The 21,244-nt window shown below is 40.2% G+C and overlaps 1 protein-coding gene across 3 annotated transcripts in view; it reads left to right on the top strand.

Moving 5' to 3' along the window:
- The window catches only part of rb1cc1 (RB1-inducible coiled-coil 1), a 167,435-nt gene that overhangs the window by 62,316 nt on the left and 83,875 nt on the right, over positions 1–21,244 (top strand). For all 3 annotated transcript variants that reach the window (XM_078216161.1, XM_078216158.1, XM_078216159.1), the window contains exons 13-14: positions 13,033–13,159; positions 17,250–19,159. In XM_078216161.1, coding sequence (XP_078072287.1) covers positions 13,033–13,159; positions 17,250–19,159 — 2,037 coding nt within the window. The remainder of the gene's footprint in view (positions 1–13,032; positions 13,160–17,249; positions 19,160–21,244) is intronic.

The raw sequence follows: 21,244 nt of genomic DNA, 5'->3' as shown, positions 1-21,244 counted from the left end.
ATTCATGCACAAGAACACCCTCTACACAGTGGCATGCTTCAATTTTTTACCATCTAAATAATAGTCCATTTTGTTGTTCTGCCAAAATGGATAACCTCACATTTACCAACATTGTACTCCATCTGCCAGACCCTTGCCCACTCACTTGAACTATCTATATCCCCTTTAAGACTTTCACTGTCCTCTGCACATTTTGCTCTACTACTCATCTTAGTGTCATCTACAAACTTTGACATACAATACTTGCTTCCCAACTCCAAAAAATCAATGTAAATTGGAAACAATTGCGGTCCCAACACTGATCATTGGTCACTGATTACCAACCAGAAAGACATCCATTTACCCCTGCTCTTTGCTTTCTGTTAATTTACCAATCCTCTATCCATGCTAATACATTACCCGTAACGCCATGCAGCAGTCTTTTGTGTGGCACCTTGTCGAATGCCTTCTGGAAATCCAAATACACCACATCCATCAGTTCACTGTTGTCCACCACGCTCGTAATGTCCTCAAAAAATTCCAGTAAATTAGTTAAACATGACCTTCCCTTCATGAACCCATGCTGTGTCTTCCCAATGGGGCAATTTCTATCCAGATGACTCGCTATTTCTTCCTTGATAGATTCGAGCATTTTCCCCACTACAGAAGTTAAGCTAACTGGCCATAGTGAACCACCTTCTGTCCAGTGGCGGATTAACTACCACCCGGACCCCTAGGCTAAGCTTTAGTAAGGCCCCCTGACCTTGCCCCCTGCCCCACCCTTCGTTGAATAGAATAAAGTGACGTCAGATAACTTATATCGTTGTACTATGTATAATGTACTACATGTATAATATAAAGTTATATGAATCCATTACAACCCTTTTATTCATTTATTTTTCATTTTCTTTACATTTGTACTTTAAAAAGCTTCCGTGTTTTTTGGTTTACAAAAGTGTCGATAACCGCATGTAAATCAACAGATCGAAGCATGTCTGATTCAATGTGCATGAGTGCCAGATGACTAAGTTTCTCATCGTTCATTGTTGAGCGCAAATAGATTTTGATCCTCTTCAGTGCCGAAAATGAACACTCACCTGAACAGTTAGTGATTTCTTTTGCTCTCGGTGCCCCCCTCCCTTCCGGGCCCCTAGGCTTTAGCCCACTCAGCCTAATGGTTAATCCACCACTGCTTCTGTCTACTTTTTTTTAAACAGTGGTGTCACATTTGCTGTTTACAGATCTGCCGGAACCACCCCAGAGTCCAGCGAGTTTTGGTAAAGAGCACTGAACTTTGTTCGCCTATTAACACATTTTGCTGTATGTGCTGCTATTCGCACTGCTTTTATCTTGTGTCCATGACATCTTTTTCAATCTCTCCTTGGGTCTGACCTATCCTGACCTTTTATTCGGTCCCACCTCTATCCCCTCTCCAATTATATAATCCATTACATTTCTACCCCTCTCCAGTTCGGAAGAACAATCATATCGACTCAGACACCCCTACAGTGTAGAAAGTCAACCGGCCCATCGAGTCTGCACCAACTCTCCGAAAGAGTATTCCACCCAGGCCCTCCCCTCCACCCGTAACCCTGCTCATTTACCATGGCTCATCCTCCTAACCTACACATCTTTGACACTAAGGGGCAGTTTAACATAGCCAATTCACCTAACTTGAACATCTTTGGATTGTGGGAGAAAATCGAGCACGCTGAGGAAACCCACATAGACACTGGGAGAATGTACAAACTCCACACAGACAATCACCCAAGACCTGAATGTAACCTGTGTCCCTGGTGTTGTGAAGCAGCAGTGCTTACCACTGTGCCACCATGCTGTTTTGTTTCTTTCTCCATAAATGCTGCCAGACCTACTGAGTTTATCCAGTAATTTCTGTTTTCATTATTTTTCTAGCTGGGACAAGAGAAAAATCGCCAAAGTTTTATTGGTGGCATGTGTTAGAGACTTCTTTTAATGCGTTCTGGGCAATGGGTGAATTTCAGAATTACTTTTTTGTTAAGCTTATGTTTCTAAGGCTCAAAATATTTTATGTGAGAGAACTTGGGTAACGGTTTTTATGTCAACTCCATTGAGAGTGTATTTTTAAGAAGAAGGATTCATTAACCTACTATAAGTTTGTTTTTTTGTCACCCTTGTGGATTGATTCGGTTTTCATTTGCTTATACAAAGAACCATCATGTACAACAGAGCAGTCAGCAATTCTATGCTGGGTAAATTATTAGTTTTATATTACTGCTACTGCCCTCGTATTCTAATCATTGAAAATCAAAAAAGGTTTTGTGTTTCAAGTCCTGTGCAACTACTTTGTTTTGAATAGCATCCTAATGTGGATTAATCAGTGTCTTAAAGGAGGTACTAGAAGTACAAAGCAGGATGTTCATGCAAGGTTTATTAGAATATGAAATGTTTGGCTGCAAATCTTCAAAAATTAAATAAATTTAACCAACAACAGGACTTTAAAATTCTTAAAGGACCTAAGGAATGAGCAGGAAAACGGAACAAGGGTAGATTAGTTAAGTACAGAATTAACACAGAAGTATAATGGACTAAATATTCCTTGGTGTGTTTCAATGGACTGCCCTTGTTATTCCTTGAGGAATATGTATAGCTGTTCTTATTGAGGGCAGTCATATTGCAATGAATGACACCTTATCCCTTAAAAGTAATTGACTGTTTACAGGGCAGGATTTTATTTCTGCTGCTGGGAGTGGTCTGGAAGGTGGAAGGAGCCATATAAACAGGTGAGAAAGTGCAGACTGAAGAATTTTTTGCCTTTTCTACTCTCCCTTATTAAGTTGGGGAGGGAAGATTGAGGATGGCCATTGTGTCTGGAAACCAGTTGAGGCTCTTCATAGAATCATAGAAACCCTACAGTGCAGAAAGAGGCCATCTGGCCCATCGAGTCTGCACTGACCACAATCCCACCCAGGCCCGACCCCCATATCCCTACCCGCTAACCCCTCTAACCTACGCATCTCAGGACACCTAAGGGGCAATTTTAGCAAAGCCAATCAATCTAACCCACACATCTTTGGACTGTGGGAGGAAACCGGAGCACCCGGAGGAAACCCACGCAGACACGAGGAGAATGTGCAAACTCCACACAGACAGTGATCCAAGCCGGGAATCGAACCCAGGTCCCTGGAGCTGTGAAGCAGCAGTGCTAACCACTGTGCTACCGTGCCACCCTTAATTGAAAGTATTCTATTAACAGTGGGGGGAGAGGAAATGGACTGTATGCCATGCTGGGAGGCTGTTATTAGGTATAACCTGGCTATCTCTGTAGGCTTGGGTTCAGGAGGGGATACCTTGATTGGGCATCCTGTGCCTCAAGGAAATCCTGCCAGGAGATGAGGGTCACCCCAGCTGAAAGTGCCCCCTGCCTTCCAACAAAACCCCATTGCTGGGGCCAGCCTGAGGGTCTGATGAGCCCAAACACTCATCCATCTTTGGGATGCTCCTTCATGGCTATTATTTCAGGGCCTGCTGCAGTCCTGACAGTGGTTACAGCTTTTGGTGGCGCTACTGGGGCTGAAAAACTGATTCACTCAGGCCCGATCTTTTCCTTTAAGGGCACGAGAGCTGCAAACATGGACAGTTAATAAAAACAGAAAATGCTAGAAAATTTTAGCAGGTCTGACAGCATCTGTGGAGAGAGAATAGAGCCAACGTTTCGAGTCTGGATGACCCTTCATCAGAGCTGTGCATATATATGCAGACAGTTAATGCTTAATTGATATTTAATCCTGTTGTGAGTCTCCTGGCACATAACTGCCATGAGATTGCTGCTGACTTTCTGGCTAATGGACAAGGCCACTGCCACAATCATTCTCTCAATTCTGAGAGCGCGCTACACTGTCAGAGGATCAGTTCTGAGGGGGTGCTGCACTTTGAGGGTCATGGTGTGATATTTAATACAAGAACACGCAGTAGTAATAATTTGTATGACTGAGGCATCAGTGTGGTCACAGGTGGATCAATCTGTGATGAATGAATGCCATCAGTTTGTGGTAGGTATGTCTCTTAATACATCCAGGCTTCAAAACTGCCAAAGTTGTCCATTTATCATAGCGTCTGGAGCTACAGTAAACTGTTATCCAGCATTGTACCAAAGTTCTGATATGTCTCAATCCTTGTTGGTTCCAATTTTTTTGAAAAAAGCTGGCTGGGCGCTCATGATGTCTCTTGAAGGTTGGAAGCAGTAATTAATTTCTTCCTTGTGTGCATGACTAGCTACCCTTGTTTATTTTTGTTCACATTACAACATGGTCTTCTCACCTGCTTGAAGAGGCAAGGCACATGGAGATTTGTTTCCTTGAGTCTAATGTGTCTTTAAGGTCTCTTCTTAGTTGTATATTTGAAATTGAAGAGCTAGTATTGAAGCGCATTGGGCTGAATGTTCTCCATTTGTACTATAATTTTTATGCTTAGTTGTGTGACAGCTGAATGTGCCACAAGCTGTTTTGTGCACAGTAATAAATCACGGTCAACAGTGAGATGAATCATTAGTTAACTTGTTTTTGATATTGACTAAAGATTATCATTGTCATGACACTGCTAGAATCCCTTTTTGATTATATTATGAGATCACATGTCATAATTAAGCCACTCTCAACTAGGTTCAGTTTCTTTTGACAGTACAGTATTTTCTCAGTATTGTCTGGCCTAGTTTATTTGTGATGTGGAGATGCCGGCGTTGGACTGGGGTAAGCACAGTAAGAAGTCTCACAACACCAGGTTAAAGTCCAACAGGTTTATTTGGTAGCAAATACCATAAGCTTTCGGAGCACAGCTCCTTCGTCAGATGGAGTCAAGGAGCTGTGCTCCGAAAGCTTATGGTATTTGCTACCAAATAAACCTGTTGGACTTTAACCTGGTGTTGTGAGACTTCTTACTGTAGTTTATTTGCACAAGTCTTTTGACAAAAGCACACCATTTTCTCCCATCATCAGCATTGATTCTGGCTAGAAATAGTCTCTGTTGTGCTTTGTATCTTTTTTATATTTTGAAAGTTAACAATAATAGTAACATCAAACTCAATTGCCAACAGTTCTGTAGGAGAATAATTTGATGGTGTCATTGAAAGGAAGACAATCTTGATGAGGAAAATATCCAATAATAATTTCACTAGGCATTAAGGAAGCACTTTTGTAACTTCAGGTTATGTACTCTAGAGTGGAGGTTTCCTTAAGGCCTGGAATTACCTCATCCTGCTTCACTCATAAAATTTGTAAAGATAAGGGTTAATCAGGAGGTTCAATACTAATCCATCTAAATCAAGTGACTAAAGCAGGTAGGTTGACTGATATTGCAGAAGAGTTTTCCTCAAGTAAAGACTTTGGCCTTGATGAACAGGTTTCCACACATTGAAGATAATTAGTGATGTTGTTAAGTTCAATGCTATGATTTATCTGGGTGTTTTCACATTAGTCAGCACCATACAGTATCCTTTTCTCCGGAAGTAAGTTGCCCTCTGAAGCCTTAATCCTGAAATTGCCTATCGATTTATTGAGGCTTATGTTGACACCATTACAATTCTCTTCAGATGGATAGCTGATAAATCTGAATGACAGCTCTACATATACCAGCTTTTGTTTATTGGACTAGTTCCTGTATCACCAATGCCATCTTCGGCTATAGTCATGCCTATGATGTCCAAGCCTGAACTTTCCGCCATACTTTTCTTATTTAGGGATGATGTCAGATCATTTAGAAAGTCACATCCAGTTTTATTAAATAGCTTTGTTGTATTCATGGTTGTATTTGGAAACAACCATTTGAGAAACCTTAAATTAAATGCAGGACCATTCTTTCTCATACTTGTGCTGTGTAAATTCCGTATGCAAAGTTTGTTCCTGTTTTGCCCCTCATTTTTGATCCATTGAGGTAGAATTGTTAGTGCTTGATTTAGAAAAAGGAAACAACCCAAGTTGCTTTCTAATGTATGGATTTTTTAAAAATATGGATTTAAGAAGTGTGGAGATTGCATTGCATCAAGGAGTGAAGAAAACTTGAATGTCGATGTATTTTGTGATTTTTTTTTTTGCTGGTGATATGGGCTAAGTCTGTGCTGCTATAATCTGTTGATGAACTCGGGAATGAATTTGAGAACAAGTTTATGGGTACTTTAATTTAGAGAATATCATGATTGGTACAACAGCAAAGATAATGTACCAAAGGTAGGTAAACTATTATGTATATGACATGCAATAAAATACCAGTTCCAAATACAATTTAGAATGATATGCCACTGTATTTTGTATTTATGTGATGGTGCTTTTTTTTCCAATTATCCTCCACATACCATGCGTAAAATCAGCATTCTGGGACATTAGTCCTTTTAAGACATTTTTTTTCAGCCAGAACCATCTAATGTTCCTTTCACACTCTACAACTATTCTATAATCATCAATTTTAACTGTTGTCTTTATCAGTGTGATATTTGATGCCCATACCTTTATGTGTGGGGAGAGACCATGTTGTCTGCAAGGTTTATTAAAGTATATATTTTGTGTTGAAGTAATAGTGGGATGAAAATCAGACCAATGCTGAACATAAGCATCAAAATTATCTTTAATAGCAAGACCAGTTATAATTGCCGTTAATGTGTTTGGCCAAACGTTGCTAGATTTTCCATGTATTTATGTTGTTCATTGAAAAATATACTCCATGTAGAAACATAGATAAACTATAGCACAAACAGGCCCTTCAGCCCACAAGTTGTGCCGAACACATCCCTACCTTCTAGACCTACCTATAACCCTCAGGTTACTGTAGCTCAGTAAATTGTCACAAAAAAAAGCTTGAACTATTGAAAAATATATTTCGCTCATCTGGCTTCTCTCACTGTTTTGTGTCCCAGTAAAATGGTATTTTCATATTTCTTTTAAATAGATAACCGTCTCCCCTCTGTTTTCTCCATGTTGAGTTCAAATCCTTAAGGATAGTCATTAAACATCCTCTTTCTCGGGCACTTGGTCTAAAATCCAAACTCTTTAAAGATTAGGGCAGGTATTATTTCACCTCACTTACAAGATTCCCAGTTTAAGTAAGTTTCGATAATCTTGACCTAGTTCCTGTTGGGCTCAAGTCTACTGTAATCAATAAAGTAAAACATGCTTAGAATTTTCCACAAATTGGTAATTTGAGAGCCTATGAATAACAAAGATTGATGCTTAAATTGCAAAATAATTGCATTCGTATAACTATCTTTCACAGATGTCCTCATATGTGCTTCTCCAAACTTTTTAGTTGAACTTAAAAAGTCAGGAATAGCAAGGCCATATATTGAATAGATCAGTGTTTTTATTTTACAGAAAACAAATGAATATATAGGGCAACACTTAGTCATAGAATCATAGAAGTTTACTTGTATCTGAGTCTTGCCAAGCTTAACTTAACTTCTCTACATTAAAAAATCTAATAAACCATATCATGCTACCTTACATTAGCGGGCATATACTGGCTTGTTGGTCAACCTTCTGTTTCTGATTCCTCATAAGCAAGCTTTCTCTTGTCTAGATCTCCTCTTTCTTTTAACTGGACATTGACATCGTGCTTGTGTGCTGCTTTATTTTTCTTGTTACATCTGATCATGAAGTTGGTGGGCTATCCTGACTTGGCCTTCATACAATAATTCACCATTAGACGTGTCAAAACCAGTCATTCTTCCCCTCTGATCCCTCCACTTGTAATGTCAGGTCCCTAGAAATATCTTCTGCTATCCTATTCTCTAAACGAGTCAGAGTCTTTGGTAAATCCGTTAACACTGAACTGAATTATCTATGAGGAGTGATATGGGGCAACACGGTGGCACAGTTGTTAGCACTGCTGCCTCACAGCGCCAGGGACCCAGGTTCGATTCTTGGCTTGGGTTACTGTCTCTGTGGAGTTTGCACATTCTCCCCCGTGTCTGCGTGGGTTTCCTCAGGGTGCTCCGGTTTCCTCCCACAGTCCAAAGACGTGCGGGTTAGGTGGATTGGCCATGCTAAATTGCCCCTTAGTTCAGGGGGACTCGCTAGGGTAAATGCATGGGCTTATGGAGATAGGGCCAGGGTGGGATTATATTCGGTGCAGACCCGATGAGCCAAATGGCCTCCTTCTGCACTGTAGTGATTCTTGGATCCTATGATTCTACAAACTGGTCTGTCTAGCATTAACATGCATCTTAAATGACTAGCCATTAACAAATGAATTCCTTTTGGTGGCTCCAAGATATAGCTGGAAAGAGAATGATGAACCTGTGTGCAATTACTTAAATTAAAACAATACAAACCCTTTGTGAAAAGTTGGTCCTAATTTCCCAAAATATGGCGGGGCATTTTTATTTCTGAAATTGGGACTCCATTATATGATTGTCCATGTAGAAGAGTAATTCTGATCTAAAATTGCTCAACACAGAAACAACATGCAAAGTGAATAGCTGATACAGACTCCAATACTGACATTCCTCGCCTTGATGCAAGAATTCAACAAAAAAAGTATGGAAAAAGTTGGAGTGTCAATTGAAAATGCACACGTTTGATCTAATGTGAAGCATCTAATACATTTTAGATGCTGGTATTGATTTTGAAGATTTAAATGCTACGAAATTTTTAAGAACAGCATCGTTCTGAAGACCAGCTTTAAGTGTTTGCATTATCTTCAGTCAGAAAGATCGAGTGAATGATGCATCTCAGCCTCCTCCTAAAGGTCCCCTCATCACATGACTTTCTTCAACAAATTTGATTTAATTCCCATGATATCAAGAAACAGCTGAGTGTATACAAATCATAGCCTTTGCTGGATCCAGACTGGAGTACTGAAGAACTTGCCCTCCAGTCAATCTGCGCCTCCAACCAAGCTGTTCCAGTACAGGTAAACTGCTGTTGTCTACCTGATGGTGAAAAATTGCCCATGTAAGGGCAGTACAAAACTAGTCATCCAATTGCGAGCCCATTAGTCTAATTTCAATTACGAGTAAAGTAATTAAAGAAGTCGTCGGCAGTCCTGCAGAATGACATTTACCAATAGTCAGTTGAGATTCTACCGGAGCCCTTGACTCCAGACCTCTTTAAAGCCTGGTCCAAACCTGGAGAAAAGAATTGAATTGCAGAGATGAGCTGAAAGAAACAACCTTTGAAATCAAGGCAACAATTGATCAAATGACATTTAACCGAGTCTAACCATCTCCCCATGACATTCAATGAAATTACCATCACTGAATTTCTTGAGCATTAACATCTTGGGGTGGCCACCATTGACTAGAAACTTAATTGGACCAGACTCATACAATGAATTTGAGTAGGTCAGAGGTTGGATATTCTGTGGCTAGTAACTCATTCTCTTCAAGTCTTTCTGCCATCTACATTTCAGAAATCAGGTGTTCAATAGAATTTTTTTTTGAGTGCAACTCCCAACAATACTCAGGAACTGCAACGTCATCCAGGATAAAGCAGCCCTCTTGATTGGTACCCAATCTCTCACCTAGGATAATCACTCCCTCCATCACCAGTGCATAGTAGCAGCAATGAATACTATTTTAAAAGATGCACTCCCAACAGCTCACCAAGGCCTCTTAAGCAGGGTGTTCCAACCCTAAACCTCTACGCTTTAGAAAGATTGAGGCAGCACATACATGGGAACACCAATTTCAAATTCCTCTGCAAGCCTCACCATCCTGTTTTGGAGATATATTGCTATTCCTATTCCTTCGTTATCACCTGATCAGTATCCTGGAACTTCCCATTTACTAATAGTGCTATGAGTGTGCCTAAACCACACGGGCTGCATCAGTTCAAGCAGTTCGCCCACACCGCCTTGAGGCTATTTGGGGATGGACAGTAAATACTGATCCTGCCAAAATTGCTCAAATCCCATAAACAAATTATAAGAAAAGGTAAATGAGTCCAACAGGCCAGAAAATGCTTGTTTTCCATTCATTTGAGAAACTTGATGCATTATGTTCTTCACTCTATCGTGAGCTCACATTGCATACTGCTCAGTCTTTGAAAATTGTCAAGGACTGTTTCCAATGTTGTGTTGCCAAATTTCTATTGTCTTTTTCACTTAGTACTACAGCTGTTATGTTTTATTAATTTTTTGATGGGACATGGGTTTCACTAGCTATGCCAGCATTTTTATTGTCCATTCTTTATTGCCCTTGCAAAGATGGTGTGAGCTGTTGCCTTGAACCACCACAGTACATTTGGTGTAGGTACGCCCAGAGTGCTGTCAGGAAAGGAGTTCCAGGATTTTGACCCAGTGACAGTGAAGGAACAGTGAGTGTAGTTCCAAGTCAGGATGATGTACTGGCTGGAGGAGAACTTGTAGGTGATGACGTTCCCTCCCATGAATCTTAGGTGGTAGAGGCTGCAAGTTTGGAAGTGCATTAGATTAAGCTGTAATTAGCAATTTCCTTTGCACTCCATTTATATTAATGGTATTAAGTGTTTGCTGAATTGCACTATCTGTTTTGCTGCCCACCTCTTGAGTGAAGGTAAAGAATATTGTAGGTTTAAAAACTGAAGAGATCACGGCCACCAGATGTCTCCAAGCACTTTACACCCAGTGAAGTACTTCTGAAGTGCCATCACTTTTAAAATGACCCTCTTGTTAGGACATGGCAATCGTGTGACTGATACCAGAACTCAGTCACAGCAAGTCACTCCAAGGATAGTGGAAATGCTTTAGAGCTACCCTCAAAGCATCTCTGAAGAGGTCAAACATCCTTGCTGACTCATGGGAGACCCTGGCCAAAGTGGAGAAGGGCCTTCAGGAAACTACTGAACCCACAGAGAGACTTTGTCTGGAACATACAGAGACAAAGTCAAAGTATTGGAGACAGTTCACAAACCTCTAAACAACCCATCTACCCAACCCTTCAAGCACCACCTCTCTGCATGTAACAGAGTCTGCAGATCATGCATTGGACTTATTGGCCACTTCAGAAACGATTGAACAGAAGTGGAAGCAAGTCATCTTTGAACTTGAAGGTTTTACCTAAGAAACGGGATGTTGGAATCCCCTTAAGAAGGTAGTACTCTGCTTCCACCCCTTTTCTCCATTTGTAATGTCCTATTCATTGCTTGTATTTGTGGTCTAGACTTTGACCATTTTCACACAATTGATGACAGGCAGGCAACATGGAAGTCTGTGGATTAAAATACCACTTTCTTGCTCACCCCTCAACCCCTACTTGATGTTGGGTGCTATTTCCTGAGATAAAAGCATGAGATATGTCTTGACATATATGGAAAATAATCCTTGCATCATCACTGTCCTATGAACAACCATAATCACCTTGTCAACATTACAGTACATTGACTCACTGTATAAACAGCAGATTATATTCTTTTAGTTTAAAAAAATATTCCAGTAGTATCAACATATGACCAATCTTAAATATTAAAAAAGATTGAACCAGAATATTAGTATGCTCTCTTGCCTGATCTTGAAGTGATGACTTACTTATCTCATGAAATTTCAGATCTGAAGAACTTGTGCCTTAATGGTATGAATATCATCAAAGTGAATAATTTAAAAGTCTGAGTGACCATTCAACCATGACATTAAAACAGGCTGAGGACTGTACCAAAGCATTTTGTCTATTGCCTTGGAATCCACCCAATTTTTATACCATTTTTACCAGCATTTCTAAATGTGAAATGAAATGTAATTTCTTCCATGTGGATGCTGGGAATTTTCTGTTGCAATGCACGTGGAATTTAGGTTATTCAGATTAATGTCCCTTAATAACCTATGAGAAGAAATACTGAAGATAAATATGAAACCAACCAAATAGTTGATAGCATTTTGAATGGCAACTGTAGTGAAATAAAATGAAAAGCTGCACACTCCACATGAGCAGGAGCCATCAAGTAGAATATTTAAACAATTATGCCATCTAAATCCAGCCACATCGAGTGATTGCTATGTTCAAGAGGCATCAGCTTGGTTTTCCTGCACAAATGTGGTGTGCCTAAGCTGTTTCCGTAACTAAAGATAAATGAGTCATTGCTACTAAAGGGACAGTCCTTTGTAAAGTCTGCATCGTGGTATGTGGAGGATAACGAAGGAAGATAGGTGTACTCATCTTGGGGTCCCCTGTTCTTCATTCCTCAAATTAAGACCTACCAGATTTTCTATTTTTCATTCTTTACAGTTGTATTTTCTGCCTATAATGTCATACACCATAATTTCATACACCTAAATCTGTAACACAATTCATAGAATAGAATCCCTGCAGTGCAGAAGGAAAAATGTTAACTAGACTAAATTTTCAATTAAACATTCTGAATAGTTAACATTTAATTGTTTCAAATGTTGTCAATTTTCTGTTAATTGGGTGATGGGGAAGACGCACACATCTTGCCACATCTCACTGAAAAATAAAAAGATGGTTGAATAGGGACACAATTTATATTTTATATATATGTCATGCAGTTCTGGCTGAAAGTCTTAGAGTTTTGTTTTTATTTTTTCATTGCCGTTTGCTGACCTTAGCCATGGTATGTTGAGGATAACTTGGTTCCTGAAGTGAGGACTACTTCTTGTAAAGGTGAGTAATTTAAAAGACAAGTTTCCAGCTTTTTATATATATCATTTCAGCTCTTCCATGGTTATTAATTGAAAGCATAACAGGCTAGAGCTCGCTCATTTTTTTGCAGCTCTTGCCATGTCACCAGTGCATAAAAAGATAGGTTGATTAATTTTTCTGCATTTATTGTCTTCCTTCTGGAAGTAATTTGCCTCCACTTGACGTTTCTTGTAGCATAAGTGACTTTGATGAGTCACTGCATTGAATTTACAGGTAGAATGTCTTAAAAAGAGTTCACAGTAAGTTTGAAAATGCTGTCAGAAGAAAGTTTTTTTAAAAAAAATGGTTTCTGCATATCTGTCTTGAATTTTTATTTACAACGGCGGAAGGTTTTTAAAAAAACGGCTTTGAAACCTGTTATTTAAAATGTTTGGCTATTGTAATGAGCATAATTGAGACATGAACATTTGGTATGTTTGCTCTAATTTTCTGTTTCTTGTTCATTTTCCATTCAGGATTCCTACATTGTGTGACTTTGAACCTTTACACCAGCATATTCAAATTCTTCGTAATTTGGTCAAAGCTGCTCAGAGTTTGGATGAAATGTCACAGACTATCACCGACTTACTGACTGAACAAAAGGTAGTATATCATTTCATTGGTGCTAATTTAAGTTGCTAGTTTTTAGTCATGGCAAAAAAATCATTTACTTACTGACCTACTTTTAACTAATGTTTGAACACTTGTGTTAATGCACAGGAAAAGAAAAGGCATTTACATTTATATCCATTAATGGGAAAAAGCTCAGTTTATCTTGTGAATTGTCTTTTCATTATTTAATGCAAGTTTCAACCATTTGCTGAAGAAGTTCCAATGTGGTTGAGTATTCTTGCAGGTTCAATAATTATGAAATGCTGTTTCATATAATCAGCAATTTGACAAATTGCCTGTGCAACACTTGGTAATTTGCTGATTTTATGTTTCATGGTTTAGTTAATTGAAGGATTTTTAAAACTGTTCACCTACATTTGTACCGAATAATAAGCTAGTGCATTCTTGTTAGCTGCATCCATCTAAAGAGATCATCAGTGCATGGGAATGACACATTTTCTTAGAGGTAACTAGTGTCTGGATCAAAAGTCATAAGGTCAGCTGGATGTAGAGTAGGGCAATCTGTACAAATCATCACAGTTGCAAATTAATTGCAGCACAGAAACAGGCAATATTAGTGTTTATATTCCTTATGAACCTTCTCCCACCCCTTTTCTATTTACTCCATCGCCATATCCTTCTATGTTGGTGTTTACAATGTTGGTAAATGTGAAGTCATCTATTTTGGTAGGAATAACAGCAAAATAGACTATTATTTAAATGGTAAAAAATTGCAGCATGCTGCTGTGCAGAGGGACCTGGGTGTCCTTGTGCAGGAATCTCAAGGAGTTGGTTTGCAGGTGCAGCAGGTAATTAAGAAGGCAAATGGAATTTTGTCCTTCATTGCTAGAGGGATGGAGTTTAAAAACAGCAAGGCTATGTTGAAGATGTATAAGGTGCTGGTGAGGCCACACCTGGAGTACTGTGTACAGTTTTGGTCTCCTTACCTAAGAAAGGATATACTGGCACTGGAGGGGGTGCAGAGGAGATTCACTAGGTTGATTCCGGAGTTGAGAGGGTTGGCTTATGAGGAGAGACTGAGTAGACTGGGGCTATACTCATTGGAATTCAGAAGAATGAGGGGAGATCTTATGGAAACGTAAGATTATGAAAGGAATAGATAAGATAGAAGCAGGGAAGTTGTTTCCACTGGCGGGTGAAACTAGAACTAGGGGGCATAGCCTCAAAATAAGGGGAAGCAGATTTAGGCCCGAATTGAGGAGGAATTTCTTCACACAAAGGGTTGTGAATCTGTGGAATTCCCTGCCCAGTGAAGCAGTTAAGGCTACCTCATTGAATGTTTTTAAGGCAAGGATAGATCAATTTTTGAACAGTAAAGGAATTAAGGGTTATGGTGAGCGGGCGGGTAAGTGGAGCTGAGTCCACAGAAAGATCAGCCATGATCTTATTGAATGGCGGAGCAGGCTCGAGGGGCCAGATGGCCTACTCCTAGTTCTTATGTCCTTATGTTCTTATTCCTTACTCCATGGGCTCATCTATCTTTCCCTCTTAATGCATCTGTGTTTATCTCAACTGCTCCTTTTGTACTGAGTTCTACATTTCAGTCACTTGCTAAGTAAAGAAGTTTCACCTAAATTCTTTATTGTGATTATCTTATACCCAAGGCCCCTAGTTCTGGTATTGCTGGCAAGTGGTTTATCTTCCCTATACCTGCCACGCAAAACTCTTTTATAATCAAATGTGTGTACTGAGCAGGCAAGTCCCAATCTTTTTTTCCTAGTTTTTCCAGTCTTTGCTGATGGGCGCAACATCTCATTTTGTGGTAATGTCTTGAACCATTTTCCCCTACTTCCTTCATCCCCACCCATGATGATATGGCTAGTTCTCTTTCTTCAAGCTCTATTCTTGTCTTTCAAATCTGTTGTTATCATCTCTCTCCTCAAAGAAAACCCTTGACGCCTGCACCATTGCAAACTTAAACCCCTCTTCAATCCTTGAACATGTTATTACTTTGCAAATCTGTGTCCATATTTTCCAGAACTCTTCAGGGGCAATTTTACCAAAAATTTCTAAGTGCTAAACGAGCGGGAAAACAGGAGAGAATCACATCCATTTTTTCGGCGAGCTGTCAGACAGTCTCTTATGTCACTTAGTGCAAAAATAGAGGCAAAGTGTGATTCATGCCAGTAGGGGGAGTGAACGGAGTCTATTCTTGCCGGAAAGCCGGCTGCTGACAGCAAGAGGGTGCCATTGCACATGAACCTTGATTTCTCAGTATTGTGCGTGCACAGTACACACCGAGAACTGTCAGTCCCCCCACCTTCCCTGGCCCATCGCCACTCTGATACCGCCCACCCTAGCTGATCCCCAATTGCAGAGTGCACAGCCCCCCCCCCCCCCCCCCCCCCCCCGCTGCCTCTTAAGCCTGCCCCTTGGCACTGCCTGGTACCTGGTGGGCAGTGCCAGGCCTTCCCGTCCTCCTTGACCTATCTACAGCCTTCGACACAGTCGATCACAAAATTTAGCCTCAGTGTGTCTCCATTGTAGTTGGGCTGAGTGGGACTCACTAATCTGGTTTCATTTGAACCTATCCTGGTGTAACCAGGAAATTGCTTGCAATAGCTTCCCTTCTCATTCTCCCACCATTGCCTCTGGTGACCCCTAAGGATGATACCCATGTTTTCTTTTTCTCATCTATGTGCTGCCCTTTGGCCATATGATCCAAAATCTCTGTATACTAAGCTTTGCTTCTTCTCCACCTCTTTTTGCTGCTTCTCGACTTCTTTTTGCTCCCTTCTCTGCCTGAATTGTTAGACTACTTGACTGCAATTCTTTGTTGGCAGGACTGACATTTCCTCTAATTAAATGTTTGGAAGTTAGAAACTATTGTCTTTGTTCCCTAACACAAATGCCAACCTCTCACCATTAACTCCATCCTTTTCCCTGGCAAATGCCTGAGACTGAAACAGACTGTTGGCTAATATTGCTCTTGACCCTGAGATGATCTTCCTACCACACAGCTGCACCATCACTATGGTCACCCAACTTCAATCTTGCCTCAACTTATCTGCTGTTGAATTCTGCATCTTTGCCTCTGTCAATTCTATCATTGGTTATTCTTAGTCAGTCTCTGACATTCTACCCTCTGCAAAACATGATGTCATTCAAAACTCAGTTGCCTGTGGAGCATAAGCCAAAAGATGTGTGTATAAGTTCTTCATTCATCCAGTTTTCATCTGAAATAAGTTTCCATTGGGAAACAGAGTCACTTTGGATGATCTAAATTGTAATTTGGATTGGATTGTTTTAGTACTGTTGGCAGCAGCACTTTGTTTCGGAAACAAAGGATTCGCACAGTTTTCCCAAAGGACATGAAACTAATATGTGGGCAAAATACAGGAGATTGAAAGGAGTTTAAACCAGCTTATATGAGCCTGTTTCTTGATTTTCTATATACTTTTAAAACTACTGCTGTTTATAGCCTTGGAAAGTCGGATTGACTTCTCCAGACACCAAATGAAGGTTTTGCTGTTGACACTTATTGAACTTTCATGGGGTTACACATGGGTAGTTAAGAGATAAATAATTAAGAGGAAGAAGCAAATAGTGAGGGAGAGAAGATGGGGTAAAGGAAGCTAAGTTTAAGTTTATTTATTAGTGTCAGAAGTAGGCTTACATTAACATTGCAATGAAGTTGTTGTGAAAATCCCCTAGTCGCCACAATCCCGCGCCTGTTCAGGTACACTGAAGGAGAATTTAGCACCTAACCAGCACGTCTTTCAGACTGGGGGAGGAAACCGGAACACCCGGAGAAAACCCACGCAGACACTGGGAGAACATGCAGACTCCACACAGTGATCCAAGCCAGAAATCGAATCCAGGTCCCTGGTGCTGTGAGGCAGCAGTGCTAACCGCTGTGCCACCATTGGGAAATTGAAGAGAGTATGCATGCAGTGTAGTTAGGGGTGGGTGGGGGAGGGCGGAAGAGTGAAGGAAAAGCAAAAGTGGAGGGAGAAGAAAGAGGAGGGAATTGGGATAGGGAATGCAGCTATTTTACAAAATTGCAGCTATTTTGCAGCTGGTGTGAAAAAAGCACTGATGCTTTTTCTTATGTTAACAGGTGTCCCTTGATCAACCTACTTTAACAACAGCAGCAACACACAGGCTGGAAAGCACAATTGGAACAAAAACTACCTCTTCTAGAGCCACATCTACACTTAGCCTTCAGGGACCAATCTGTCCACCTGCTAATGTTCCTGCCTCATTAGAAGAGTTGTCTCCTGATAGTATTGATGCCCATACGTTTGATTTTGAAACTATTCCTCATCCAAATTTAGAACAAGTTCTCAAACAAGGATCTATTGATATGGACTCATTGGCAGAAAGTCCAGAGTCTGATTTTGTATCAGCTGTCAATGAATTTATGATTGAGGAGAACCTGACCTCTCCCAACTTGAACAGTGATCCACAAAGCCCTGAAATGATGCTCGAATCATTATATTCTTCAGTTATTAATGCTATTGATAATAGACGTATGCAGGATACTACCTTTGGTGCAAATGAGGACTCTAAAGAAGTTGCAACTCTAAAAGTGCATATAGAAAAATACAGGCTTATCACTGAAATGTCTCAGTTGCACTTTATAAACATTAAGAAAGACCTTACCCATTTCAGAGCACTTGTTCAGAAAGAGCAATGTGATTTTAGTAGTTCTATGAAAAATGTAAGTGAAGAATTGAGAAGCATAATAGAAACTGTAAAATGTAGGGTTGAGGCAGGAGCAAAGGAAAATTATCAACAAAAATTAGAGATTTTGAGGAAAGATTATGAAGATCAAATAGACAAATGGAATGTTGAGGTTGTGACTGCTCAGCAAAATGTAGAAAAGCTGAAAAAGGATTTGTTGGAGCTTGAAAATGATTTAAAACAGAAGGATCATGAGATTGTTACAACAAGGACTAAAAATGAAACTCTCTTGTGTTTGCAAGTTAGTAAAGATGAAGAAATACATGACTTAGTGGAATATCGAAAAAAACAAGAGACAGAAATCCAAGAACTCAGACAATCGAAAGAGAGTTTATTAGAAGAATTAAACAGACTGAACATAAAGGCTGATCAGAAGATGGAGTGCTTAAGAGAAGAACTTCAGAATCTTGAGCAAAATCATCTGAAGGATCTTGAAGCTAACCTGAAAGCCAGGCATCAACAGGAAATGGAAAGGTTGATGAGTGATCACTGTAGTCAGCAAGAACAAATGTTAAAGGAAAATGAAGCAAGGTTAGATCATATGCAACAGTCCCTTTCATTAAAGCTTCAGGAGCGAGAACAAGAAATAAATGAACTTAAAGTTAATGCATCAGAGCTTTCTGACATTAGGTGCAAGCTGGAAGTTGAATTGGCTTTGAAGGAAGCTGAAACTGAGGAAATAAAGCAGTGTTTAAAAGAGAATCAAGTCCAACAAGCGGAGATCACAAAATGTCAGGTTATGAAAGAAGCTGAGAAATATAGCGAAGAGATAATTGACTTGAAACACCAGCTTCAGCTAAAAATTGAGGAGTATAAGGTAAGGCTTGCAGAAGAAAGAAAACTGATGGCTATTGAAAAAGATCAGTGCATTTCTGAGCTGACAAACAGGCAAGACGAGGAGAAGTCCCTACTTAAAGTAGAGCTAAGTAAATTAGATGCAATGAGACAGCAAGCACTTGATGTGGAAGAAGCATTAAAGGGACAAGTTGAAGAACTCAACACTAAGTTGGAAGAATGTTTGAAAACAATAGAAGCCCAAAAGGAGGAAATGATATCTGAAAAACAGAGAATTACCCTTGAATTAGAAACAAAATTTAAAGATACTATCCATGGTCTTCAGGAGGAGAAGCAACAGTTCAACATGTTAAGTCAGGCGAGAGAGGAATTTGTTGGAAATAAAATGCATGAGGATTGTGAACGGAAAAGGCAAGCTCTTGAGCAAGAATTGCAAATAAAAAATCAGCTACTTGAAAGTCAATTTGAAGAGCAAAATAGAGCTGAGAGGTATGTGAAGCTCCTATGTCTTTATAAGTCTTCAATTAAGTGATAAGTCTCATGACATTCTAAGATTTATGTTTCCCGTTCTTCTTCTTTATATCCCATTTGCGTTTCTCATTGAGAAAGCAAAAAATAAATTTCAATTCTTTGAGTACAATGTTTAATACTCTTCTCTCAAATACTCAAATGCATGTATTAATAAGCAATTGTAGAGCTACTGATATAAATTTGTGTGCCTATATGATTACTGTTGCACATAATTGTTCCTGTGTTCTCCTCTAATCAGCAGTGCTTCCTATTAAGAAATGATTAACTAAGGTTTGGGTCTATCACATGTTGGGTATTCATTTCTTCCTGTGTTTGTTTCCTTTTACAAGAACATGGGCTGACGGTTAGAACTGTTTTTACTCAGCTCAGGAAAACTTACTGCTGCAATACTGCTCTCTATTAGACTATATAAAACAAACATTTTATCTCCAATTGTGAGTTTTGTTTGTATTTTTCCTAAGTGAAGAACCCTTCTACAGAGACACAGCAAAGATAAAACAGGAGTCCTATTTTCACTAGGGTGACAATGGAGCAAACCATTGACCTACTCAGAATGAGGTTCTGTTTCCTTGACTGATCTGGAGGCATCTTTCAATATGCCCCAACAAGATTGACCAGAATTGTAGTTGTTTGCTGTGCGCTGTGCAACATGTTCCTGCATGGAGGTTTGGAGATGCTGCCAGAGGAAGATAGAGAGAGTGCCCGACATCCTCAAAGGAGGAAGAGACACATCCTGATGTGCTGTTAGCACCTGCAGCCACAAACCTTGCTGCCAGAAAAACTTGTGACAGCCTCAGGGCATGCTATACTTGAGAAATTTGCTTGCGATATTGAAAGTTTCTCACTAGCAGCCTAATACAACTCCTGCCACCCCTCACCACCACCACCCCCCCCCCCCCCCCCCCCCCAATCACAATGAGTAGTTCACATAAACTGAGGAATGGGCCCATGGAGGCAATGGATTGTGATCAGATTTTCCTGCTATCACTTGGGATGGAGATTAGAAGAAGAGGCTGAAGAGAAAGAATAAATGAGACAGCAAGGTGTGCCAGTCTGAGGAGTGCTCTGCAGTAAAATGCTAGGGAGGTTGAAATTCTAGGACAACTCACTGTGCTGGGCCTCATGATGTTGTTAAACCTTTGCGTGCCGACAGCCTCTGCAGCTTGAAGCTACACCTGAATAGTGAGTTTGGCTGGCCGCCTCCTGCCGTCCTTGGGTAAGACCTCTGTCCATGCCCTTGCCTCGAGAGAGTTACATAAATAGAATGGGACTGCTTTTCTTGGAAAATAGAAGGTTGAAAAGAGATTTGATTCAGATGCAGTTCTGGGCATAGATAAAGGAATAACTGCGCATTGGTAGGAAGATCAAGAATTAGAGGGCACACAGATTTAAGGTAATTTGCAAAATAAGCAATGATAACATGCAAAACTTCTTCACTCAGCATGTGTTTAGGATCTGAAATGCACTGTTAGAGGCTGTGGTTGATGCAGGTACAACTGAAGCATTCAAGAGGGAATTGGATTACCTGAAAAGAAATTGTGCAGCTACTGGGAAAAAGTTTTAAGTTTATTTATTAGTGTTACAAGTAGGCTTACATTAACACTGCAATTAAGTTACTGTGAAAATCCCCTAGTCGCCACACTTCGGCGTCTGTTCGGGATACTGAGGGAGAATTTAGCATGGCCAATGCACCTAACCAGCACGTCTTTCAGACAGAGGGGGGAAACTGGAGCACCCGGAGGAAACCCACGCAGACACGGGGAGAACGTACAGACTCCGCACAGACAGTGACCCAAGCCAGGAATTGAACCCGGGTCCCTGACGCTGTGAGGCAGCAGTGCTAACCGCTGTGCTACCATGACGCCCCTAGAAGGCAGGGAAGTGGTACTAGGTAAATTGCCCTGATGGCAAGCCAACATGGTGGGCTTTTATGCTGTAGAAATCGGTTGTTCTGAATTCTGTGAACAGCTTTTGTTTTTGTAATGTTGTAACTTGTAATCCTGTTGAAGTTTTCACAGTCTGCCTTCGCCTAAATTGCTGAAA

This window comes from Mustelus asterias, chromosome 7, assembly GCF_964213995.1.
Source record: "Mustelus asterias chromosome 7, sMusAst1.hap1.1, whole genome shotgun sequence".
Taxonomy (NCBI): Eukaryota; Metazoa; Chordata; class Chondrichthyes; order Carcharhiniformes; family Triakidae; genus Mustelus; species Mustelus asterias.
Note: the sequence above shows the minus strand (reverse complement) of the source record. Positions and strands in the feature narration are given on the sequence as shown.